This window comes from Zootoca vivipara, chromosome 12 (genome assembly GCF_965207765.1).
Source record: "Zootoca vivipara chromosome 12, rZooViv2.hap1.1, whole genome shotgun sequence".
In the NCBI taxonomy this organism is placed as follows: domain Eukaryota; kingdom Metazoa; phylum Chordata; class Lepidosauria; order Squamata; family Lacertidae; genus Zootoca; species Zootoca vivipara.
Genome location: NC_142595.1, coordinates 38,561,713 through 38,584,668, shown reverse-complemented (window position 1 = coordinate 38,584,668; position 22,956 = coordinate 38,561,713). Strand labels below are relative to the sequence as shown.

Genomic DNA, 22,956 nt, shown 5'->3' with positions numbered 1-22,956 from the left:
TTGTTCTGGAAGTTAATTGGCTCCCTGCAACACCCCCCCCCCCCCGATTTAGATCAGGGGTGCCCTCCAGATGTTGTTGACCAGAACCCCTCAGTTCTCTTCTTTCAATCCCAGGCCGAATGAAGCTGTATAAAAATAAGAAGTCAGGCTTTTTAAAGATTTTATTATAAAAATGGAGGCCAAGGCACACCTGTTCACATGACCCCTTGTCACCAATTCCAAATTTTCAATCACCCAATAACTTAATCACCCTTGTTATATTTTCTTGGCATCGGCTCTGAGAAGGGAGAGGGAGGTTTTTCGAATGCGCACTCTGCTGCTGCTGCTGATTTGTGTTTTGCTCCACAAGTTCGCACGTGGGTATCGTCACAGCGTGGGCAAGCGCCACCCAGAAAGGTGGCCTTCTCTGGTGATGTATTTGCAGGAAAAAAGCCACATCTCTCTCCCACCCCAATTGTAATAAAGTTCTGATGGCCTGTACCCCAATCCCCCCCAGGAGTCTTCTCACTCATCTATCTCCATGCGCATGAAAACACTTTAAGTGCCAGGTCTTCACTTAAGCCCTGATTTAAGATGATGATTAAGCCCTCCATATGTCTCTCCCACTGGGAGAAAGGCAGGGAAGGGGCATCGCCAGATCGATAGGGATAACTGGGGCTAGATGGAGGATTTAAACTGGTCAGGGCTTGATGTCCTAATCCAGGCTTGCGCTGTGTGAAGTAATATTTTTTATAAAAGGAGAGTGCCTCTGAACAGGTACAGAGTGCATTTCCTTCACCCCTGAGAAATCAGACCATCGCCACATACCTGGGATTAGGAGGGAAGAGTTTTCAGGTCAGTGGGTGTGGCCTGCAAGCACCTATTTTTTAATTTTTTAATATAAAAAACCCAACAATTAAGCATGGAATTGAGGGATGTGGGGAGGATTAGAGAGGGGCCAAGCAGGTTGGAAGGAGTGAGAGCACCATCGAAGGCGGGTGAGTGGGAAAGGAAGGAAAAGCTTTGGCTCTGAGACTGTTCCTGGAGAGGGACGCCACATTCCCTTCCCAGCAGGTCCCTTCCTTTGGGTATTATAAAGTGCATTCGTCTTTTAATACTTTTATAGCTGCCCAAGGTAGGTCAGCAGCCCACAGCCCAAAGGAAGGCCAGGATCCCGAAGGCCAGGACGGGGGCGGCCTTTGGGGCAGCTGCCCCACAGATGCACATCCCCGTCCCTGGCCTCTGCCTCGGGGAGGGAGGGGGGGAGGTGGCAGGGCCCTCGCAGTGCAGCCAGTGATGGGAAATGAAATGCGGGTAGCCGGCGTCGGACTCCACGCTGCCGCCACTGAACTTCCAGAACTGGGTGTCCTTGAAGAAGTAAGTGTTGCCTGCAGGTGAAGAGAGAGGCAAAGGCAAAGTTGAGAACGGAGGGAACAGGTTCAGATGCAAGCAGTGAGTTATGCCTACGGCCAGCAGGGGGAGCCAGAGAGGCTCCATCTGCACTTACATACATGCAAACACACACACACACCGCCCAGAAGTCTGGGAACTGTAGTTTGTAAAGGGTGCTGAGAGTTGTTAGGAGACCCCTATTCACCTCATACAGTTCCCAAAGTGGTTTAGCAACCAGTCCCTCTTCCCAGGAAAATACAGCTCTGTGAGTTCAATAGGAGTCTCCTAATGATTTTTTTAAAATATATATATATAAAATTTAATTAAACAACTTTAAACATATCAGACTTCCCATATGTAGGTGCTGGCTGCTCTGGTTTTTGCATTCCCCCTCTGCACACACAAAGCAATATACTCCCATTTCTGTAATATTTCTGGCTACAGGCCTATTGGACACACGGGTCACACAACAGCCTATGTAAGGGGGACTCCCTACAGGGAGCCAGCCCCCATCATCCTGACGTCCACCTCATCAAGTACAGAGAGCACCAGTGGTTCTGAAACAGCCAGAGGGGGAGGAAGAGACTCGGAGGGGGAGAGAAATCAGAGTGAGGAACAATGGGGAAGCTCGGAGGCGGAGGGATGCAGGCAGACGCTTGGGGATACTGCAGAGCCAGGGAACCGACTGCCGAGGGAGGTAACTGAAAGGGCATCGCTCCTTCCGGCGCCAGAAATGAGGAGAGCACCGCAACGCAGGTCAAGGGGGCGGCGTTTTGGGGTGCCCAGACTACTTTGCTGGCGTAGGAACAGATGTACGCCATTGCCGGATTCTGATTCGGGATGAGAGGTCATGTTTTAAGCTGTCTCTACACTGTAAATAGATAGCACAATAAACTTCTTTGAAGACAAACTGGACTCAGACGGAGTTACTCTAAGTAGCCACAACGCCCCCCTGACAGCCTCTTTTAGAATTGGTTATATCAGAATGGCAGGCTTTCTTTAATTACCCTGGAAAGTTAAGAGTTCCCCATTACCACAACCATTTCCTTCTGTTAGCGACAGTCAGGGCAGTTAAAAAACTGCGGTCTAATTTTCTTCTGTGAATTTTTATTTGCAAACCTGTCCAACAAAAAAAAGCATGTGTCTTCCCCACCCCTGCAATTATTGTCAGGGAAACCACAGCCAGGAACAGACACATTTGATACTTTCCGAAAGGGAGTCGGTTTCAATGGAAACATACCCTCGTTCCAGCTGGTGATATCATCCAGGTCATTAGGTACTCCTTTCCAAAGGCTGACAGGCTTGGGGTATCCCTGTTCCACCCGACCCACCCGGTCATCATAGCGCCAGTACTGGTCCTTTTCGAAGAGGTATGTCTTGCCATTGTGAGGCCACACAAAAACAGCACCCACGACAGTGCGGGGAGGGAGGCCGAGATCGGACACAGGACGGGGGTAGCCTGGGTTCACCTGAGTATTAGTGAAAACCCAGAAGCGGGAACCTGCGGAGAAGGAGGAATGAATGAGGAAGAAAAAGGATTCATTACCAGAAGAGATTCTAGCAGCCTTATGTGAAGGATTTCCACAGAGCACAGACTACTGTATTTGTATCCTACACTCCCACCTTCCTCTCTAGTCCAGACTCCCCAAAGTATTGCTTACGTCGCAGTCAGACACAGTGAATTAATTGGGCTCTATCCCCCTATCACTCAGCAGTCCCACTCCCTTGCTTTTTGGACTGAGGAGAAATCCTGTTGCAGGCCTGTGTTAAGAGGCAGTATATAACCCCTTCAACTCAACCCCTTTGTAGAACCTGGGTCTAATAGTCAAGGCTAAATAGACATTCACATTATTTACAAATTGAATTCTGCTCGGAAGCATCCGAGGTTGGGTGTGTGTGTTTTAAATACACAGTTGTTTTCAATTTATAGTTTTCAACAGTGTAAATGCAAGGAACACTATCAGCGTAAGTATGTCAGATATTACGGCCCAGCACAAATTTTTATATGTATGCAATGTTTAAATAAAATTAGAAATGGTTTGAAAAGGAAAGCTTCTTCACAAGATTTCATCTCCCAGGATGGTGAACATGTCCACTAAGCATTTGCACCCTACAGCAGTTGTATTAGTAGTATATGCCACTACTCAGAATTCCAAGCTCAACCTCCTTGCTGCTGCAGGTTAATACTTAAGATTTCACAGTTCTTGGATTCCTGCAGCTGGATCCAGGAAGCCTCCCAATTTCCAGGATCCCAGAGAAGAATCCTGATGGGAAGTTCGTTCTCCCAGTCCGCACCCTTCTTTAAATATTCGACTCCACTCTACACTTCCAAAGAGACCAGAAGCCCCGTTGTCCATTGTCAGTGTGTCACACTCACCAATGAAGAACACAATTTGGCTGTCATTGGCCCGTTCATAGACAGCACCAATGGCCTTGAAATCCTGGGGAAGTCCGTTCCAAAACCGCAGCGTCTGCGCCGGCTCTAGAGAAACCAGGTTCTGGCTTGGTTGCAGCCTCCAGAAATGTTTTTCTGCAAAAGGGGTTATATAGGGTGCTATTAGCCAGATCAGAAACCAAATAACAGCCGCCTCTCCTAAACCCACCGTTTGAAAACTCCAGAAGGCAAACAACATGCCACAGAATAATAATAATAAAATAATAAATAATAATTTATTATTTATAAAATAATAATAATAATAATAATAATAATAATAATAATAATAATAATAATAATTTATTATTTATACCCCAGCCACTCTGGGCAGCTTCCAAAAGAAAAATGAAATAAAATAATCTATTAAACATTAAAAGCCTCCCAAAACAGGGCTGCCTTCAGATGTCTTCTAAAAATCTGGTAGCTGTTTTTCTCTTTGACATCTGATGGTAGGCAGGCGCCACCACCGAGAAAGCCCTCTTTACAAATGGCAATCAGAGCATTGTTCTTTTGCAAGGAGGTGGCACGGGGGAAAGTGTGTGCAAAGAGCACAATTATATGAACACTGGAGCATCAGAAGCTCCCTTCTGTGGCTGAGTCAGACCAGGGGGTCCATCTAGCTGCCTACACTGGCTGGCAGCAGCTGTCCAGGATTTCCAGTGGGGTTCTCTACCTGGAGACTGAACCAAGGACCAATGCCAAGCAGATCATAGAGATACGACTCTTCTCCAAGTAACCTGTGCAACCATTCGCTGTGTTTAAAAAGTCAATATTATTGGTAGCTGCTGGAAAAGGATCGCCCCTCCCATCAAACTAGCAGGAAATGGTTGCACCGCAATTCTTATGCACATGGAGTCCTCTGGATATGTTGCCCTGCAGTTCCAGTGGGCCAAATTACATGTGATTCTGGAAATCAAAGATTTGTTCTCCCAACAAAAAGTTCGGGTGCCCCCTGCCATAGCTGCCAAGTTTTCCCTCTTCTCGCGAGGAAGCCTATTCAGCATAAGGGAAAATCCCTTTAAAAAAGGGATAACTTGGCAGCTATGCCCCCTGCCCGCTCCTAAGCCAGCTAATCTGGAGTGTGTATGTGGTGTGTGTGTGTTGCTTTACTTACTCTTGAAGAAGAAAACTTCCCCACGGATGTTGGCGATAGCATCAAACTGGGCCTCACAGCGATCAGGTGATGGTGGACGTGGCCTGAAAGGGAGGGTGGGGGCTCAGAATTGCTGCTAACTGGGGATTTGCGATATCAAGATCTGGCTGGTTCTTACCCTATATTCTTCTACGCATTCATCACTTTTGAACAAAGAGTCTCAAAGCAACTTTAAACTACCCAACTGGTTACTTAACTCTGCAGCTCACACCCAAAACAGTTCACTGTACAGACAACTCTTCTTGTTCCCCTCGCAAGCCTCTCCTTGATTTTTTGCCTGTGTGTCTGCTCAAGTCTGAGTCCCAAGTCTGGCTCCCTGCTTCATGCAGCTCCTCCTCTTGTTCCTGGGACCAGTTTGAGGTTCCCCCATTGAGCAGATTAACCCCAGTTTAGCAGATCGCAGTGTGTCAAACACCTGTCTGCAACAGACCTTGACATTTCACAACTCAGCTATCAGGATGTGCTCTCGGCATTTCAGTTTCTTTCAGCTCTCCCACCTTCCCAGTTTACTGTTATATCCCCTGAACCCCCTCCATGCATGATGCCCACTTACCACTTTAGCAAAAGTGGACTGTACAAATAGGCTAGCTGGCCTTGAAGGTACTAATAGATTATTTGTTTCTCACCTGCCCCTGGAACTAACATGACTACTCTGGAATTTCAAGCAGACCTGTTGTGACATCACAGAAGTTCAGCCAATGACTATAGAGGGCCACCAATAAGCAACACTGCAGTCTTTAGGTTCCCTTTTCCTCTTAAGAACCTTGTCAGCTAGGTCATTGATATGCTCCCAAATACACAAAAAGGGAACTGAAAGCAAGAGAAAAATAAAACAGCTTCCTCGAGGCAAGTGGGCTCATTACTGAGCTGGAATTTAAGCCTAGGAGAGACCCAGATTAAGGTGCACCAGTGTAGCTGTTGGCCTATGTTGGATCTCATCAGGAAGTACTGGTAGGATATTGGGCTCTGGGGGCCTGAAAGAATCCAGCAAAGTTTCCCCCATCTCCTGCTTTCAGTCATCAGATCCTATATTCACTCTCTGACCTGACTGGCCGGTGCTGTTCATCTCCTGTCGGTTGCCCAGCCAGTATGCTACGACAGGCATCCCCAAACTGCGGCCCTCCAGATGTTTTGGCCTACAACTCCCATGATCCCTAGCTAACAGGACCAGTGGTCGGAGAAGATGGGAATTGTAGTCCAAAACATCTGGAGGGCCGAAGTTTGGGGATGCCTGTGCTACGACAACCCAAAGAAAACTTTGCTGTTGACTAGGCTTTTTGGTTTTTCTGGGTTTCTGTGCCATACCTAGTCCGTACTCCCTCACAGTTAATTTAGCTTCAAAGCCTACAGCAGGGGTAGCCTAGGTAGTACCTTCCAGATGTTTTGGACTATGACTCCCATCAGCCCCACTCTTCACAGCCCATGGGGTCCAGGATGCTGTGGGCTATAGGTCAGCAACATCTGGAAGCACCCGCTTCTTGTGGGGTTTCCATATGATAAGGAAGGATACTCACCCTTGTGTGGGTCTGTCGGGTGGCAGGTCGGGGATTGGGAGGTCTGTGGGGACTGGAAATTTTGGGATATCTGAATCTGGGTATGAACCTGACGGACGCTTACCTGCAGGCAATTAAAAAACAACAACAACGGGGGTGGGGTGGGAAACGAGTCAGAAAAAAACATGAAACAGGCATCCAAGCACAAGGTGTTCTCTGACATGGCAGAAAACGGAAGAGAGAATACATATGCATTCAGAAGGATGATGGAATAGAGAAATTGAGATACTCTCTCTTTCTAGAGGCAAAGTATAGATGGCCTTGCCTCACCTTACACAACTCTATGACAGGATGTCAAAAATAGACGCTTACAAGAAAATGAAGCAAGCAGTGACATTATGAAAGAAAAAGCAGAAACTGAGACAGAAGAAAGAGAGTGACCCCAAAGGGGTGGCATGTGGAGAAATCTATGCCCAAGACACACCTGCTGTGCTATCTGAGGTCACCTTTGTGCCTGAACTCAATGGATGATGTAGGCCTCCCCGTCTCAGCTTTGGAAGGTGCCCAGATTCTTGTGGAGGCTGGAGAAGTTCGCTAGGCCGGCCTTGTATTTCAGCAGTCGCCTGGTCAATATAGGCAGCTAGGAATTCTATGCAGGCGAGTGAGCTGGCTTGACAGAGGAGGGGCGAAGTGCTCTTTCCCTCCTCTGCTAAGCTCGCTCACTTACAATGCTGATCTAGGCCTTTAACCAGCCAGCGTGGAATTTACACCTCCTGCTCTCTTAGTAGGTTATTTGGGGGCAGGGTGTCGGCAAATCAAGCTGATAACTTTTGGCAAGGCTGCACTGGGTGTATTTGACTGCAGCCTAATTGCCAACTGTGTGTCTATGTGTGTTGGGGGGTGTTATTAAAGGATACTAAGAAAGGAAGGAAGGATGTGGCTGGAATAAGGAGAAGAAACGCTAGCCATCGAGATGGGAAGACAGCAGATGAAAACAGGAGGAGATTGGCTAGTCTCTCACCATAGATCTGTTCAATCCCCATGGCATCATCCTGTGGCAGCTGGTAGAGCTCAGGCCGCCCAACAGGCCCCTTGTAATATGGCATCATGATAGATTCCTTGATGGAAGAATGAGACAGCCCCAAGGCATGGCCAAATTCGTGAACTGCTACGGCAAAGAGATCTGTCCCTCGATCTGATATCAGGAGAAAAGGAAAAGGTTACACATGGGCTTGGCTTCTTCTCCCTGTCAGACTAGACTCTCCAATCAGGCGTTTTATTGTGGTGTATTCCTCAGCATGTTCTCGACACAACAACAGCACATCAGCGAAGGGTTTGTTCTGCTTTTGTTTGTGCTGTGATGTATCCCCAATGCGTCCCCATTCTTGCTATCCAGAGGAGCTGCAGCGCAACAAAAGCGGGGGCAAAAAAATACACCAAAGCATTTGCGGTGTGAAAAGTTACGGGATTTCAGCAGGAAGTTACTGGAATGAAAGGAAGCGGGTGCAACAGTCTTATAACTTTTGCAGGTGCAAATGGTATCAAAAGGCGGGATCGTGTCTGACCTCCTAGATCGCAACGTGAGCGCAAATCATCATGAAAACACACAATTAAAAGGATGTCTGGAGGGAGACCCTGATTCTGAAGGTACCTGGATACTTGTTGTCCGGGTCATGTATCCATGTCTCTTCATCATCGAAATGAGTGTCGCCAGAAATGGGGTGTTCTCCGGGGAAAAAGGCGTGGGCCAGGGTGCCTCCAGGCCCATCGAAAGGGTAGCTGTCTTCGTGATAGGAGCGGCTGAAGTCCACCACAATGTCAGCTTGCCCAGAAGTCTCCTCTCGGAAGGTCAAAGCTGAGGAACGGCTCCAGGCCCGGAAGGCAAGGGAAATGAGTTCCCGGACTTTATAGGGGGACAACTGGGAGGCGCGGGGGAAGGAACGGATGCTGCCGTGGGAAAAGGAAAAACGAGGGAATAAGGGAGAGGAAGGCAACAGATTGACAGGGTTGTGAGCAAAAAGATGGAACCCTGGGTTCTATCCAATGTTGGACCTACTCAGAAGAGATCCATTGCAAATGATAGGTATGACTAACTTAGGCCCATTAATTTCAGAGGGCTTACTCTTAGTTGGATGCAACCCATAAAGTGAGGGTGAAGAATCTTTGGCCTTCCAGCTGTTGCTGAACTACAACTCCCATCAGCCCTAGCAAGCATGGCCAAGGGGTAAAGAGGATGGGAATTGGAGTTCGGCATCTTCTAGCGGGCCAAAGATTCGTGACACTTGCCCAAAAAAGGTAGGAAAACGACAGGATGTCTAGAATAAATTAAAAATAGTGGGGAATGGAAACAAATCGTTTATAGTGACACAAGCCAACACCATTAAAATATTTTAGTGCAAAACCACAGGAAGAAAAGAGTAACAGGAAGTGAGATGTGGTTTTACCCACTCAACCCCACCCTCTGCTTACTGCCATGTCAAGCTGGTCTTTGTCCAGACACTGTCGCTGAGAGCATAGCGTCTCCTCCTGCGCCGCCGACGCATCAACTCCGAGGTGCCAATAATGTCAGGAAGGGAACAGCGAGGGTGGGTCATCATGTCCAAGGTCTTCTGGTCTGCAAAGGAGAGGAATGTAGGCCACATCCACACCATGCTCTTAAAGCAAGCATGAGACAATCAGAAAACGTCTCGGACCTGCGCTTTCATAGCACACAACAAGCAGAAGTGTGGATGAGCCCTAAGACTCAGCTAAGATTTTATGGTTGTGGGATCCATTTTCCCCAAACCTTTCTTGTCCAACCACTTGGAGCTCTCCATGGTGCTGCCCACCTCTCTTGCTCACTTTGGGGGGTTTTGATTCCTGCTTGGCTGACGTTGCCTATCTGGGCCTGGACTTTACCTTCCAGAACCTGGCGTGACTTTGCCTCCTGGATCTGCAACTAGTGGCTTGTCGTCCCTGGATTCTGGGCCTAGCACTTACCCTCACTGAAGCTAGAACCCTGTCCTCCAGCTGAGACGAGCTGTGCTCCAGAATTCAGCTCCCAATTCTCGTTGGAGCACCAGGCGTACTCCTGAGGAGCTCTGCCAAGGTCCCAAATACATCTTTTCTGCTGGTGACTACATTGACTACGCTGCTCTGGGCCCAACATCTCATAGATCAGGGGTGAGGAACCTTTTCAGTCTGACAGGCCTGATCTTTAGACACATGCTCCTGTCAAACTTTAAGAGGTGCATATGGGCTCTGACCACATGGATCATAATGGAAAACATGACAGACAGCTGCGAACTGGCTACGTGTCGTATGAGACAGGCCCTCATTGCGGAGGCAAGAGCAATCTACACCCGCTTAGAGACGTTTTTACTTACACTTTCCCTGGTGTGAAAGGCTGAGATCTGACACCCAAGAGACCTGCCGGAAAGAGAGATGGCAACACATCCCAACCAACACTGAGGGTGGGGAGAAGGTGTAACCAGATTCAAGTTCACCCAGTACATACCCATCGTCCCGGTCACAGGCAGCCCTGCAAATCTCTGCATTGTTCTGATGGCGCTTTTCAGTTCCTCTGGGCTTTGAAGGCGAGCTGCTCTTGGGTCTGGTTGAGGGAGGTAGCCGTAGCGGGTTAACCACTCCTGCAAGGATAGAATTAATGGGGTTTGTTAGTCAGTAGGTGGGCTTCCTGGCAACTCTTGGAACTGTGAACTATGAGAGGAATTGAGGAACTCTCAACATCCTTGACCAACTGCACTTCCCATGATCCTTTGGGGGAAACCATGACTGTACAAAGTGCTATGATACCTGTTTTGATGTATAGTGCAGATGGGGCAATACTTGGAAAACTCAATTTTAAAAAACTCTTGCTTCCTTTTTGCAGCTGGTTGGTAGATCTGGGGGTTTGAGTGAAAAAAGCAAAGTTGATGAAACAAGCCTGAAGTCTTGTTTATGTGAGTAAGAGCTGTTCAACAGTGGAATTTGCTGCCAAGGGGTGTGGTGGAGTCTCCTTCTTTGGAGGTCTTTAAGCGGAGGCTTGACAGCCATCTGTCAGGAATGCTTTGATGGTGTTTCCTGCCTGGCAGGGGGTTGGACTGAATGGCCTTGTGGTCTCTTCCAACTCTATGATTCTATGATCCTATGATTCTTGTATGACCCTGCTCAGGGCTTTGCCTAAAAACAAAAGTGCACACAGGAGACCTGGGCAAGCTGCCTGCTCTTTAGATTGCGCCAAGATCTGCAGAAGGTTCCTAAGCGCCTTCTGCTCAGCATGCTTAGAAACCTCCCTGTGCCCCATAAGACAGAAATCCTTAGAAATCCTTTGCAGACCTTGGTGTTCAATGTGACCAAGATCTAAAGAGGTGTCTGCACACCTGTGACACTGCTGGGGGATGGAACTTGAGTGTGTATCCCTGACCCCATCTGTGATTTTCAACAGTCTGTATTCAAGTGAATGCAGGATCAGAGCTTAAAAAAAAACCCCATCACATTCTATTCTGATTTAAAGAACATGGAAAGCATGAATGAGGACTCCCCCCCCCAATTATTTCAGTCCATGTTTGGTCTTCTAATTATTTTTTGTGACTGAGGAGGACAGATATTCTTGAGGGGATTCCCAACTTCCCCTTCCTTTTCCCTGAAGTGAGTGGCGCCTTTCTTGCTACTTGAGGGGAATTGAGAACGAGGAAAAAGAACTCTTTATGCCTGCAGAGGCTTGGACTCTCTGAAGGGAAACAAACAAACAAACACACACACACATACCCCGTAGCAACCCTGTATCTTTCTTAACTAAATAAAGAGGAAATGGCTTTTCCTTTTTAAAAGATAAAACCTTCTCAGGAAATTAGCACGCAAATAGTAGCCGGTGAGACTACTGCATGGTGAAAGAAATTGGGGGTCAGATATATAGCCCCCTACCCCCAAGCCATCTGACTCCTCCAACCATCACCAAATTAGAACACACCTTCCGCACGCTTTAAAACCACAATTTGCCCAGTGTTCTAAATCACATGGGGGGGGGGCAGCCTTCTTGGTGCCTTGCAAGGTGCTCGGCCCAGAAGTTGTCCCCACAACTTCTGCATTGCAGGGGGTTGGACTAGATGACCCTTGGGGGTCCCTTCTGAATCTACGATTCTATGGCAACAGTGGGATAGGGCTAAAGCACAGCCCTGTAGCTCCTCTCACTGCACCCGATTCCTTCACCTATTCTGAATAAAGGCACCATGCTTTCCTTCCTCTCTGGGCATATCTGAACTACAAAGATATGTATTAGTCTGGGACCAGCTTCATGGCCAAGGCTTCGCCCAAAGTACAGTGGTGCCTCGCAAGACGAAATTAATTCGTTCTGCGAGTTGTTTTGTATTGCAGAAATTTCGTCTTGCGCTTTTCCAATTTAAACAAATCAAAGCAAAAAAAAAAAAGCAAAAAAATTCATCTTGCGAAGCACGGCCATAGAAAAATTCGTCTTGAGAGTCAACAAAAAGATTGCAAAACACTTTCGTCTTGCAAGTTTTTTGTTGCGCGAGGCATTCGCCTTGTGAGGTACCACTGTATCTTGGAAATGGCAGTGTGTGATTAATGAGCTGCAGAATTACAGGTCCCTGGAAGAAGGCAATTTCAGCAAACGCTGGCATGCACCTTAAATCAGCCAGCCAGGTAGGCACTCCAAAATGCCCTTCCTTTTGACAGGAAGTCAGTGAAGAATGAAGAAAGAAAGAAAGAAAGAAAGGGACGAACACAAGAGCAGGAGAAAGAGTGGAAGAAAGGGGCTATTCAATGAAACCAACCGCCAGGAGATCCCAAACAGAGAAAAGGACGGTTTCCCCAGGACATTATTATATTTACTATTTTTGAAACTTGCTGTCACAAGATCGGGGTGATGACCTCTTTCAAAGAGGACTAAACAAACTCATAGGTTTATAAATGGCTACTAGTCATAATGGCTAGCTACATGGGGCCAGCCTGGTGCCCAGAGGCACACACGAGGCTCAGAGATAGTGTGACTCTGAGTATGAATTGCTGGGGCTTAATAGGGCAAGACGTCTGCAGTCTTGCTTGTGGGGATACAGGATGCTGGGCTAGATGCTTTGCCCCCTTGTTGCACCTCCTCAGAGCAGACACACTGAAATCAATGGACTGAGGATGGTCGTGCCCTTTGATTTAAATGGCCCTTCTCTGAGAAGAACTATAACACTGGGAACAACCCACAGTCTGCTCCAGCAAGGGTGTTCTTCAATTCTCAAAGAAAATTGTGAAAATGGCAGGCGTGAAACAGGGAGCCGGACACTTGACAAGCTACCAAACTCTTGCAGCTTCCTAAAGGTAAAGGTAAAGGACCTCTGGACGGTTAAGCGACGATCATCTCGCTTTCAGGCCGAGGGAGCTGGCATTTGTTCACATACAGCTTTCCGGGTCATGTGGTCAGCATGATTAAACCGCTTGTGGTGCAATGGAACACTGTGACGAAAACCAGAGCGCACGGAAACGCCGTTTACCTCCCCGCCGCAGTGGTACCTATTTATCTACTTGCGCTGGTGTGCTTTCGAACTGCTAGTTTGGCAGAAGCTGGGACAGAGCAACGGGAGCTCACCCTCTCGCAGGGATTCGAACCGCTGACCTTCCGATTGGCAAGCTCAAGAGGCTCAGTGGTTTAGACCACAGCACCACCCACGTCCCATGCAGCTTCCTTGGCTGTGTACAAACTGTACCTTTAAAGTACATTTGAGGTACGTTCTTTGTCCTCAAAGAATTCTGGGCACCTGTGGTTAACCCCTCGCAGCCTTGCAGTTCCCAGAAACCCTCAACAAACTACAGTGCCCAGAATGCTTTGGGGGAAAGAATGTGCCTTAAAGGCATACGCTTGTGTATGTGGCGTTTGTTCTGGAGGTTTCCCTGAGGAAATTGAGGACTCAAGGGGCTCTCAAGCCTCTATATGAATGCATGTGTATAAACTTCGTGAATCTGCCAAGAGTGTCCCTTGAGGAAGTTTTCCACTGCGGCTCTCAGAGTTCAAAACAAACTTTTACTCGCATAATTTGTCTCGTGGGCCTCTGAGAATGGATTCAACTGAAGGTGTTGGGAGTTTCTATTATGTTTTGCATGTTTATAAGGACTCTAATGCTTTGTATCCAAACTGGCTTTTGATGAAGTTTTCCTACAATGGGCTTCATGATCTGTCAAGCTTGTCTAAGTCTGTGCACACACACACACACACACACACTGCTAGATACAGTATACATCACTAGGGAAGGCTGGAGCCACACAGTAGTTTGTGCCAAACTCCAACACGATGGGAGAACGGCAGGCATCTGAGCGAGCAAACAGCATGGGTGGCAGATGGTCCAGGCAAGCTGCTTAATGGAGGAGAGATGCACTTCGCAGAGCACTTTGCCAAACTTCTCTGTCGAGTGTCCCCCCATCTCTGTTAAATGCTGTTACCGTGAGGTTTAATGAAGGAGGGAGGTGCTTCAGAAAACTTGTTCTCTGAAAGTGGGTCTGCTCATCCTTTAAAAAGGCTTGAGGCCAGCAATATCAATAGTCCCCTTTCCAGGCATGGTTCTGAGCAGTTTCTCCCAGAAAACCTGCTCTTTAGCGCTAAATTGGAACAAACAGCAATCCGCGGGAAACCCAATTTGTTTCCATTCACCGCTAAATGGCAGGTTTCCCAGGGAGAAAGAGGCACGGCAAACAGGGGTGTGGATAAGCCCTTGGTATAAATTCAATAACTGACACAGTTTTTGGGGGGCAAGTCTTCAGAGAAAGCCTAAATTAACAGTGGTGGCTTGCTGAACCTGTGCCCCTTGTTCACACAAGGAGCAAGTGATGTGGAAACTGTTCTGAATTGCACACCACTTCAGCCTGCTGTGGGAAGGGGAGAGGATTCGTGGATACACACAACAGAATGAAGCTTTCGTTTGTTTTCAGTTTGAAAGATTGGGTTGTTGTTTTTACTGTATTGTGCATGTAAGGTTTATACAAGCTTTTGCTGCCTTTCAATATTAGCTGACTACCCCATGGTAAGGTAACCAATAAATATCAATATGAATAAACAAATCACAAGCAAGCAAACTCTGTCCTGTCCACAATGACATGCCCGTCAACATGTCACTGTGGAAAACCGGGATGCGTGCTCCTTGTGCAAGTCACGTGATCTGTGCAAGACTGCGGCCCCCAAAATGGGATGTCCCAATTTAATCGGGGCAGTTAAGGGGTATGCAATGACTGGCAGTGGCTCTCTAGGGCAGGGGTCAGCAACCTTTTTCAGCCGTGGGCCGGTCCACTGTCCCTCAGACCATGTGGTGGGCCAGGCTATATTTTGCGGGGGGAAATGAACGAATTCCTATACCCCACAAATAACCCAGAGGTGCATTTTAAATATTCTACTCATGTAAAAACACACTGATTCCCAGACCGTCCGTGGGCTGGATTTAGAAGGCGATTGGGTCAGATCCGGCCCCCGGGCCTTAGTTTGCCTACCCATGCTCTAGGGCAGGCACCCCCAAACTTCGGCCCTCCAGATGTTTTGGACTACAATTTCCATCATCCTTGACCACTAGTCCTGTTAGCTAGGGATCATGGGAGTTGTAGGCCAAAACATCTGGAGGGCCGCAGTTTGAGGGATGCCTGCTCTAGGGTATTAGACATGGGTCTCTCCTGGAGATATCAGGGGTTGAACCTTGGATATTTTGCAAGGCGGATGCTCTGTCACTGAGCTCCAGCCCTTGGAGGAAGAGTGACGGGAAAGCCTTCTCTGCTCAACACTTTGCTGTCGGTCTGAGCTGACAGCACAGGGCTAAATGGATGGACAGCCTGCCTGGCTTGGTGTACGGCTGTTTCCTACGTAGTCCCAGAAGGGGATGCTGCAAAGACTGAGTGCTGATCTAATGGGGGAGCCCCCAGCAACATCCTCTGGGCTGGAGGGTTGGCCTGAGTGAGCTTCACAGATTCCCGATTCACCACAGCCCCCTGCCCTGCTCAAAGGGCCTTTTGTTTCGTTCCCTGAAGGCTGCTGTGGATTCCAAGAGCCGCCCCCTAGTTTCTCTGGACCCCCGTGACCTCCCCACAACCAGCCCTTTTGCACCAGTTTCCAGGATGGACTTTTCTCCTTCTGTGTATCCATCTATCTACACAGAGGCGCGAACACACACCCTGCTGTTTCCAGCTGGTGGGATATGGGTGAGTTGCCATTTTCTCTTAGAAAGGTCAAGCGGCTGGCGGAAATCATCTTCCCAGAGGAAGCACAAAATAGGTAGCCATGGGAACCAGTGGAAGGAATCCAAACCAAGAGCTGCTAGATCCCAAGATCTACTAGTTGGAAGGGATCCCCCCTCTCCAAAGAAGTGGGGCAAGCATTTTTTTTAAATAAAAAAACATGGTGCAAAGAGGAGGGAGGGTCTGACTGAAACCTGCCTGAAAGTGTATTATGAATCATTTATAATAAAAGCACTTTTGAAAATGTGCCGAACACTCTGCAATATTAATTGCGTTCATCGTCACTAATGGAGCCCACAAGCAGGGAAAGGAGGAAATTGTTCCCCAGCAACTGGTACTGTTGAGTGGTACACTGCCTCTGAACATGGATGCTCCATTGAGCCACAGCTGTTAGACCTGCCCTTTGCGAATTTTTCTGCTCCCCTTTTGAAGTCACCTAAACCAGCAACCATCATCCCATTTTGCAGCAGATAATTCCACATGCCAATTATGCGTTGTGTAAAAAAAGCAAAATAATCGTGGAAGAGGAAGAGAACAGAGCCCACCAAGTCTGGTTTGGTGTGTAAAGCTCTACAGGTACAACTCATCTAGAATATGATCCCACACAGCCAGAGATTGTTGGAAGTGCAAACAGCAGAGATCATTTCATTTGTGACTTAAGTGTTAATCCTGTTAATGTTAAAGTCAACTAGCCAAGAGGGGGGTGGTATGGTGTTGCTTAGCAACAATGCAGAGTGGCATGATCCTCCCTGTATGTATTGTACAAGATCTGAACCAAGAAAGACAAAATCTCTCTGTTCTTTTTATTACACACTATTTCTCTTCATTCTGCTCAGCAAACTGTTATCAGAACTTTTCTCTCTGAACTCTGTTTGCATTACTTAAGTGGCTTTGCTAAGAGGGATTAGGCACATTGCAAAATGTAGTTGTCTACAAAAAGGATAGCAGGAGGTCACTCAAGAAAGTGAGCCGAGCTGCATGTTGCAGGTATTGGCAGTAAAAAAAAGAGAAAGAAAACAAGAAACCCAGAGTCTCTAGCAAGTTTGATTTGGGGAAGATGGGGGAGGGGAATTCTATTTTCAGTTATGGCAATCATGCTCAGAACATGAGGGGCACGAGCATCCAACGGGTACATTTTTATGTGGCCCTCAATTTTAGTTTCAGTTTTGATTGTCTCGTGTGCTGCTTGAATGCCATAAAAAGTAATTTGAGAAAAGCACTCCTCCACAATCTGTTTAATGTGGTTTGTTCATCTGATTCATAGATGCAGGAAACCTAAAAGTTGTTGTTTGGGGGGGCGTCTAGAGAAAAATGCCCCAAGTATGCCAAAAGGAAATTTAAGGATATGATGCACACATGCCTGCCACTATTATTTTATTACTTATTGAATTTATAAACCACCCTATACCCTGGAGGTCTCAGGGAGGTTCACAGAAAAGATCCAACATTAAAACCACAATATAGATCTATAATCAAAATAAAAATAACAACCCAATAACACCCCTCCCCTGGAAAAAAAAGATGCCACTAGCATCTTAATGGTTCAAAATCCTATAGATACAAGCTTGTCTGTGCACTTGGCTCACACTGGTACTACTCTTGGAAAAGAGGCTGATGCAGGAGAAAGATATTAAGACAGCACTAGACTTCTGAACTGATCCTGGCAGCTAGAGCCACGGCTGAGATGTTTCCACTTCGTTAAAAGCAACAGAGACTTTCAAGTTTATGTCCCACTTTTCCTGGCAAGGACCTTGTATCTTTAACAATTTACTCCGTTGAAGGGTTCTGCCTGGCACCGATCTATTCAAAATGCAGGAGTCCTGCCGCCCCCAAATTTTGGTGGCAACTGTGCTCAAGCAAGCAAACGCTTTCAATGAGATAACCCTGGCAATACTGAGGAAAACTGGGCCCTGGTTTTCCATTCCAGGAAGTGCAGGTGCACATAGTGGTGCGTTCAGGGTAGGACTTTAGGGCACAGAGGCAATGAGCAGAAACTACCGGTAAGTAAAATGAGCAGGAAAGGTAAAGGTAAAGGGACACCTGACCGTTAGGTCCAGTCGTGACCGACTCTGGGGTTGCGGCACTCATCTCACTTTACTGGCTGAGGGAGCCGGTGTACAGCTTCCGGGTCATGTGACCAGCATGACAAAGCCGCTTCTGGCAAACCAGAGCAGCGCACGGAAACGCTGTTTACCTTCCCGCCAGAGTGGTACCTATTTATCTACTTGCACTTTGACGTGCTTTCGAACTGCTAGGTTGGCAGGAGCTGGGACAGAGCAGCGGGAGCTCACCCCATGGCAGGGATTCGAACCACCGACCTCCCGATTGGCAAGCTCAAGAGGCTCAGTGGTTTAGACGACAGCGCCACCCGCAGGAAGACACCTCCCAAATTGCAAATCTGGCTTGTATTTTGGAGTAGCTACTGGGAAAGAGCCATAGTTTAGTGGCAGAGCATCTGCTTCGCTGGGGATTGAACTTCTGCTTGCATCTGCAGGTAGAGCTGCCTGAAACCCTGGAGAGCTTCTGCCAGTCAGAGTAGACAGTACTGAGCTAGATGGACCAATGAGAAGACTCAGGACAAGGCACCTTCCTGCATTCCTAAGTGACCCTCAAAAAAGGAAGTTCGAAGAGTGAATGGCAACCCCACTCCTGCCTCAATAGCAGAAGAACAATTATTTGGCAGCACTAGGAGTCCTACCGGTATGTCTGGAAGCAACACCCTAAGGCACATTACCAGCTAAAGGGAGACCCCCCCCCTGCCCCAAAGAATAAGTGCATCATCGAACAACTGTACTTTATGGCTATAGATAAGGGGTGGGGGGGACAGGATACAGAGATCAGATTGCACATTACCAAGAGGCGAAAAATTATCCCTAGATAACTGAGGCAGGGGGACACAGGAGGGAGAAAACAGGGACTAACTAAAGGGATCGATTATTTCCTAACTGCAGGCAGTTTGTAACACGAAACCTCAAGGAAATGGATCGATTTTATTTATCCCTCTTTCAGGGGCAAGAGATGAAGAGAAAGGAGCACCTCCTTCACCCCACTCCCAGAGACTTTGGGACAGAGTTCAGTTCCCACTTATTGCGAACCCCTGGGCATATTAATTTTTTCACAAGCATCGACAAGTCCTTCCACAGCCCCCTCTCATTCCAGGCACCAGCTTCTTCCGAAGGGGGTCCTGGCCAGCATAACTCCTCCCCAGCTTTAACCCCTGAACCCTAATGATCTCCTAGAGAATCTGCTGTCCCAGCTCCCCTCTCCCCATAAACACCAGATCCCCCCCCAAAAAAACCTCAGGAGTCCTGACTCCTAGCACCCTTACCCTAAACCCCCAGAGCCCGCTCTTTCCTGAGAACCCAGGCTTCTTGGACTCACCAACCCTCTGGTCATCTCCTGGGTGCTGGATGGAGCTGCCCTGATCTGGGGGAAACTCGAGAGGCAGAGAGATGCCAAGAGGAGCAGCATCTTTGCTTTCCTGTTGAGGCAGTGATGCCTCCAGCTGCAGCTCTGGCCCTATACATACAGCAGCTCCTATTTCCCCGCCTCCTTCCTCTTCTCGGTTCTCTTTCTCCACTCCTGCTGAGAAAATCCATCCCATTCACAGTGCATCCCAGTTTTCCCCCAGGGGAAGCCGATTCAGAGGGGGAGGGGGATATGGAGGGAGGGGGGGACAGGAACTCTTGGGTTTCCTAGAAGGGGCAGCAGGATGGGAAGTGGGGCTCTGTGGTTTTTGCAAGGTGAGTGTAAGCTACTCGGAAGAGTTACAGTAGCCACAGGAAAATAAAAAAATTCCTTCAGTAGCACCTTAAAGACCAACTAAGTTTATATTTTGGTATGAGCTTTCGTGTGCATGCACACTGTGCATGCACACGAAAGCTCATACCAAAATATAAACTTAGTTGGTCTTTAAGGTGCTACTGAAGGAATTTTTTTATTTTGCTTCGACTCAGACCAACACGGCTACCTACCTGTAACTAGTAGTCACAGGGTTGGAGTCTGCAGTCCTAAATACTCTGGGTCAAGGGTATAGTTGTCACCCCACTTACCTGGGAACAAGCCCCGCTGAATTCAATAGGAGTAGCACTGTGGGTTAAACCACAGAGCCTAGGGTTTGCTGATCAGAAGGTCAGCGGTTCGAATCCCTGTGACGGGGTGAGCTCCCGTTGCTCGGTCCCAGCTCCTGCCAACCTAGCAGTTTGAAAACACGTCAAAATGCAAGTAGATAAATAGGAACCACTACAGCGGGAAGGTAAACGGCGTTTCCATGTGCTGCTCTGGTTAGCCAGAAGCGGCTTTGTCATGCTGGCCACATGACCTGGAAGCTATACGCTGGCTCCCTCGGCCAATAATGTGAGATGAGCGCACAACCCCAGAGTCGGTCACAACTGGACCTAATGGTCAGGGGTCCCTTTCATAGCTGCCAAGTTATCCCTTTTTTAAAGGGATTTTCCCTTATGCTGAATAGGCTTCCTCGCGAGAAAAGGGAAAACTTGGTAGCTATGCCCTTTACCTTTACCTTTTAAGGCGTAAGGTTGGTTGTCTTCTGTGGGTCTTCCTTCTCAGTCAACATGAGACTTAAGGCTTTTCCAGACTGGTTGTTGTTGTTTAAAGAGAGGTTTCTGCAACATGTCATTGACACGGTAACAGTGCATTAGTGCTGGGTTTATACTGGACTGTCTACACATCATTCTGCTTTATTACTTGTTCTGACAACTGCATATTCCCTCATTGCAGGGGGGGGGGGTTGGTCCCTTCCAACTCTATGATTCTATGATCTAGGACTTTTGATGCTTTCCCATATTGTTGTCCAGAGGGACAATATTGTGCAAAACACTCATGTGAACATCTGTGGTATGATTTCAGCAGAAAGCTATGGGGCATGCCCCAGTTTTGAAAATGATGCTGTACCTCCAGTTCGAAACTTTTGCTGGCGCAAAACAATATTGAAAGCGGGGGCATGATTTGCTACATTTATACCCAAGCCCTTCCTCCTGATGGAAAACAGACACGACAAAACATTTAAAAACATACAGCTGACCTGACACCATCATGAGCACAAATAATCATAAATGCAGAATAATAATAATAATAATAATAAGTCTGGAGGGAACCTTATACTAAATGCTGGTTTGGTTAAGCAAAAGTCAGGACACCTGGGTTCTTTGTGCCTGTAGAGGAGGGGAGGAAACAGTCTAGACCAGGTCACTGCCTTTCACCAAACTGAGTCAGATAACCAATTCACAAATCCCCCACCCTTAGTTATCACGCCGCCCCCGCCCGCCCCCCCCGTTTCGCTTTGCTTCGTTTTGCAGAGGAAACTAACACAGCACATTCTCACCTCCCTTTGCTCAATTTCTTCCTAAACTCGCTGTTTAATTTCCTGCTTCACACCTGGCTACCTCCTGATGGGACTCTAGGACATCCTAATGGAGAGAAGCTTAGAGGTGGGGGAGGAAGGCCGGGTCTGCAAGAATATGGAAGCTGCAGGGATGAATGGGTCCGAGTACAAACACCGGATTTGAAAGGCAGGTGAGTCATTACACACACACGGCAAAAGTTGCAGGAGTTTGATCCAGCATCAGCAACTGCCCTCCAGTGACAAATATATTTTAGCACAAAGCAAAAAGGTCTTTACAAAATACTCACGTGGAAGGTTGCAGGAGGAACATTTAGAAGAACTGATTACACACCCCTGAAACAGCCGCGTTGCACTATTTGGGGAGAGGGCTCCGTATACACAGACGCCCCGCGGATTCACACGTGCATGCAAATCGTTTTATCTCAGAGGCCGAAAACACCAGAACGGCCCGCAGTGAGAAGTACTGCGGTCTTGGAAGTGATAGAAATGCCCGGTCTGTCACCTCCTTTGGCTCTTCCCTACATTTCACGTTGCCTCCCACGTGTAATTGAACGTGTGCACGTGGCCACTTTCCCTTTAGTGGGTCTTGGTAAGGGCCTAAGAAGGCAACCTTTGCCTGAAACGTCTGTTCTGTCCTTATAGGACTTGCCCCCGCCCCCGTTTCAAATATTGGGGCTTAGCTTTTGAAGCTGGGAAAGAGATGATGAGAAGCATGTGCAAAATGCATTTAGGGCACCCCCGCGTAGAATTATGGGGCAGGACTCTGACGACACTCAGGACTCTCAAGCTGCTTTGTTTTGACTTTGGATAGGCTGCAGCCTGACAGGTCAAGTGCAAGGAGGAGTACGCTTACCTTACGAGGCAAAGAGGAGCCAAGCAATGGCGTCTTAGTCAAACATTAACAATGGCATTAAGAAAAAGGAAAAAGAAATCTAATCTTGACAAAGCAAAGCAAGTGAGTAAGCTAACTGCTTCCTCTTGCTCTTGTGTTTTCCAGAAGACAGAGGGACTTGCATTAAGCAGATGGCCTTGGTTGGTTGTTGTTTAGGGTCCTTAGCTCTATTCAGGCATGATTCTCTCCTCATGATAATGCTGCTCTGGCGAGAGAGCATATGCTGGTCTTTCCCCTGTTTGGGACTCTCCTACAGAGACAGGCATGTTCAAACTCTTTCCAAGGTTTGAAGGTGTGGTGGTGGCCCAGCTATTTTTGGCTTACAAACAAAGGGACTCGTGGCAAAGATGAGCCAATGACCAGCCTCTCTACTCTCTAATTTGCACAAGGGCAGCTGGGGAAATTCCCCACAATGCCCCGAAACAACATTATGTCAGGGGCATTGTGGGAAATCAATGTGGCAGCTCCCAGGCTCTGCCACCTCCGTAAGCGCCAGTGGTCTGCTGAGCTTAATGGCTGAGCTGAGTCCCTGCAGGACAAACTCCACGGGTGTTGCTTATTCTAGAAAGAGAAAGTTTCACTTGTTGAGCTTTTGCCTCACGAACCTGCGAAAGGCAGAAGGAATTTTGACGGAACAGAAAAGGTCATCGTAATGCAGGAGCCTTTCTTTACAGTTCATCTTGCCAGAGGCGGTTTTAGGGGAGTGAAACTGGTTTGAACGTGCTGTAGGGGGAGCCACAAAAAGCCAGTACAGTAGTAGAACGGAGCGTGGGGGGGGGGGCGCCAGATTTTTGCGTTGCACGGGTCACCGCTGAAATTTGAGAGCCCAACATCTGCCACTGATCTCGCTTTGCCTGCTGCCAACCCAGGTGCCCTACTGCCACCTAATTTAGAAACAACTGCATTTTGCTTCTGGGTTCTGAGGTCTTTTGCATAATTTCCTTCCAGTTAAAGCATTTCATTTCTGAAACCGGATGTGGGGCCGGAAAACAGCGCCTGCTTTCCCCATCACCTGAAAAGCTATCGTGGTAGATGTTGCTGCAGCGTCCT

General features: G+C 47.8%; 1 protein-coding gene across 3 annotated transcripts; it reads right to left on the bottom strand.

Annotated features, from left to right (window-relative positions):
• Window positions 1-147: 147 nt before the first annotated feature.
• On the bottom strand, window positions 148-21,435 carry MMP25 (matrix metallopeptidase 25). Of its 3 annotated transcripts, none has more exons than XM_088655368.1 (10): window positions 21,302-21,435; window positions 9,948-10,080; window positions 8,921-9,065; window positions 8,103-8,398; window positions 7,473-7,646; window positions 6,473-6,575; window positions 4,920-5,002; window positions 3,749-3,901; window positions 2,612-2,872; window positions 148-1,367 (listed from the first exon to the last, which is right to left on the bottom strand). In XM_088655368.1, the coding sequence occupies exons 2-10, from the start codon at window positions 9,985-9,987 to the stop codon at window positions 1,120-1,122; spliced, it is 1,503 nt and encodes a 500-aa protein (XP_088511494.1). In that variant the 5' UTR covers window positions 9,988-10,080; window positions 21,302-21,435; the 3' UTR covers window positions 148-1,119. The 3 variants fall into 3 exon arrangements, with proteins under 3 accessions (XP_088511494.1, XP_034992235.3, XP_088511495.1); XM_035136344.3 differs by lacking the exon at window positions 21,302-21,435 and adding an exon at window positions 19,031-19,145; XM_088655369.1 differs by lacking the exon at window positions 21,302-21,435 and adding an exon at window positions 9,817-9,859 and having other exon boundaries at window positions 9,948-10,075.
• Between the last annotated feature and the right edge of the window lie 1,521 nt (window positions 21,436-22,956).

Bases quoted from the DNA above. Each gene is read 5' to 3' on its own strand.
- MMP25 (XM_035136344.3), bottom strand. From the start codon at position 19,120: ATGCTGCTCCTCTTGGCATCTCTCTGCCTCTCGAGTTTCCCCCAGATC. The intron at 9,066-9,947 runs GTATGTACTGGG...TCTCCTTTGCAG, and splicing joins GCCTGTGACCGGGACGATGG to ACCAGAAGACCTTGGACATG. The intron at 5,003-6,472 runs GTGAGTATCCTT...CCTCCCTTTCAG, and splicing joins CCCGACAGACCCACACAAGG to GCCACGTCCACCATCACCTG.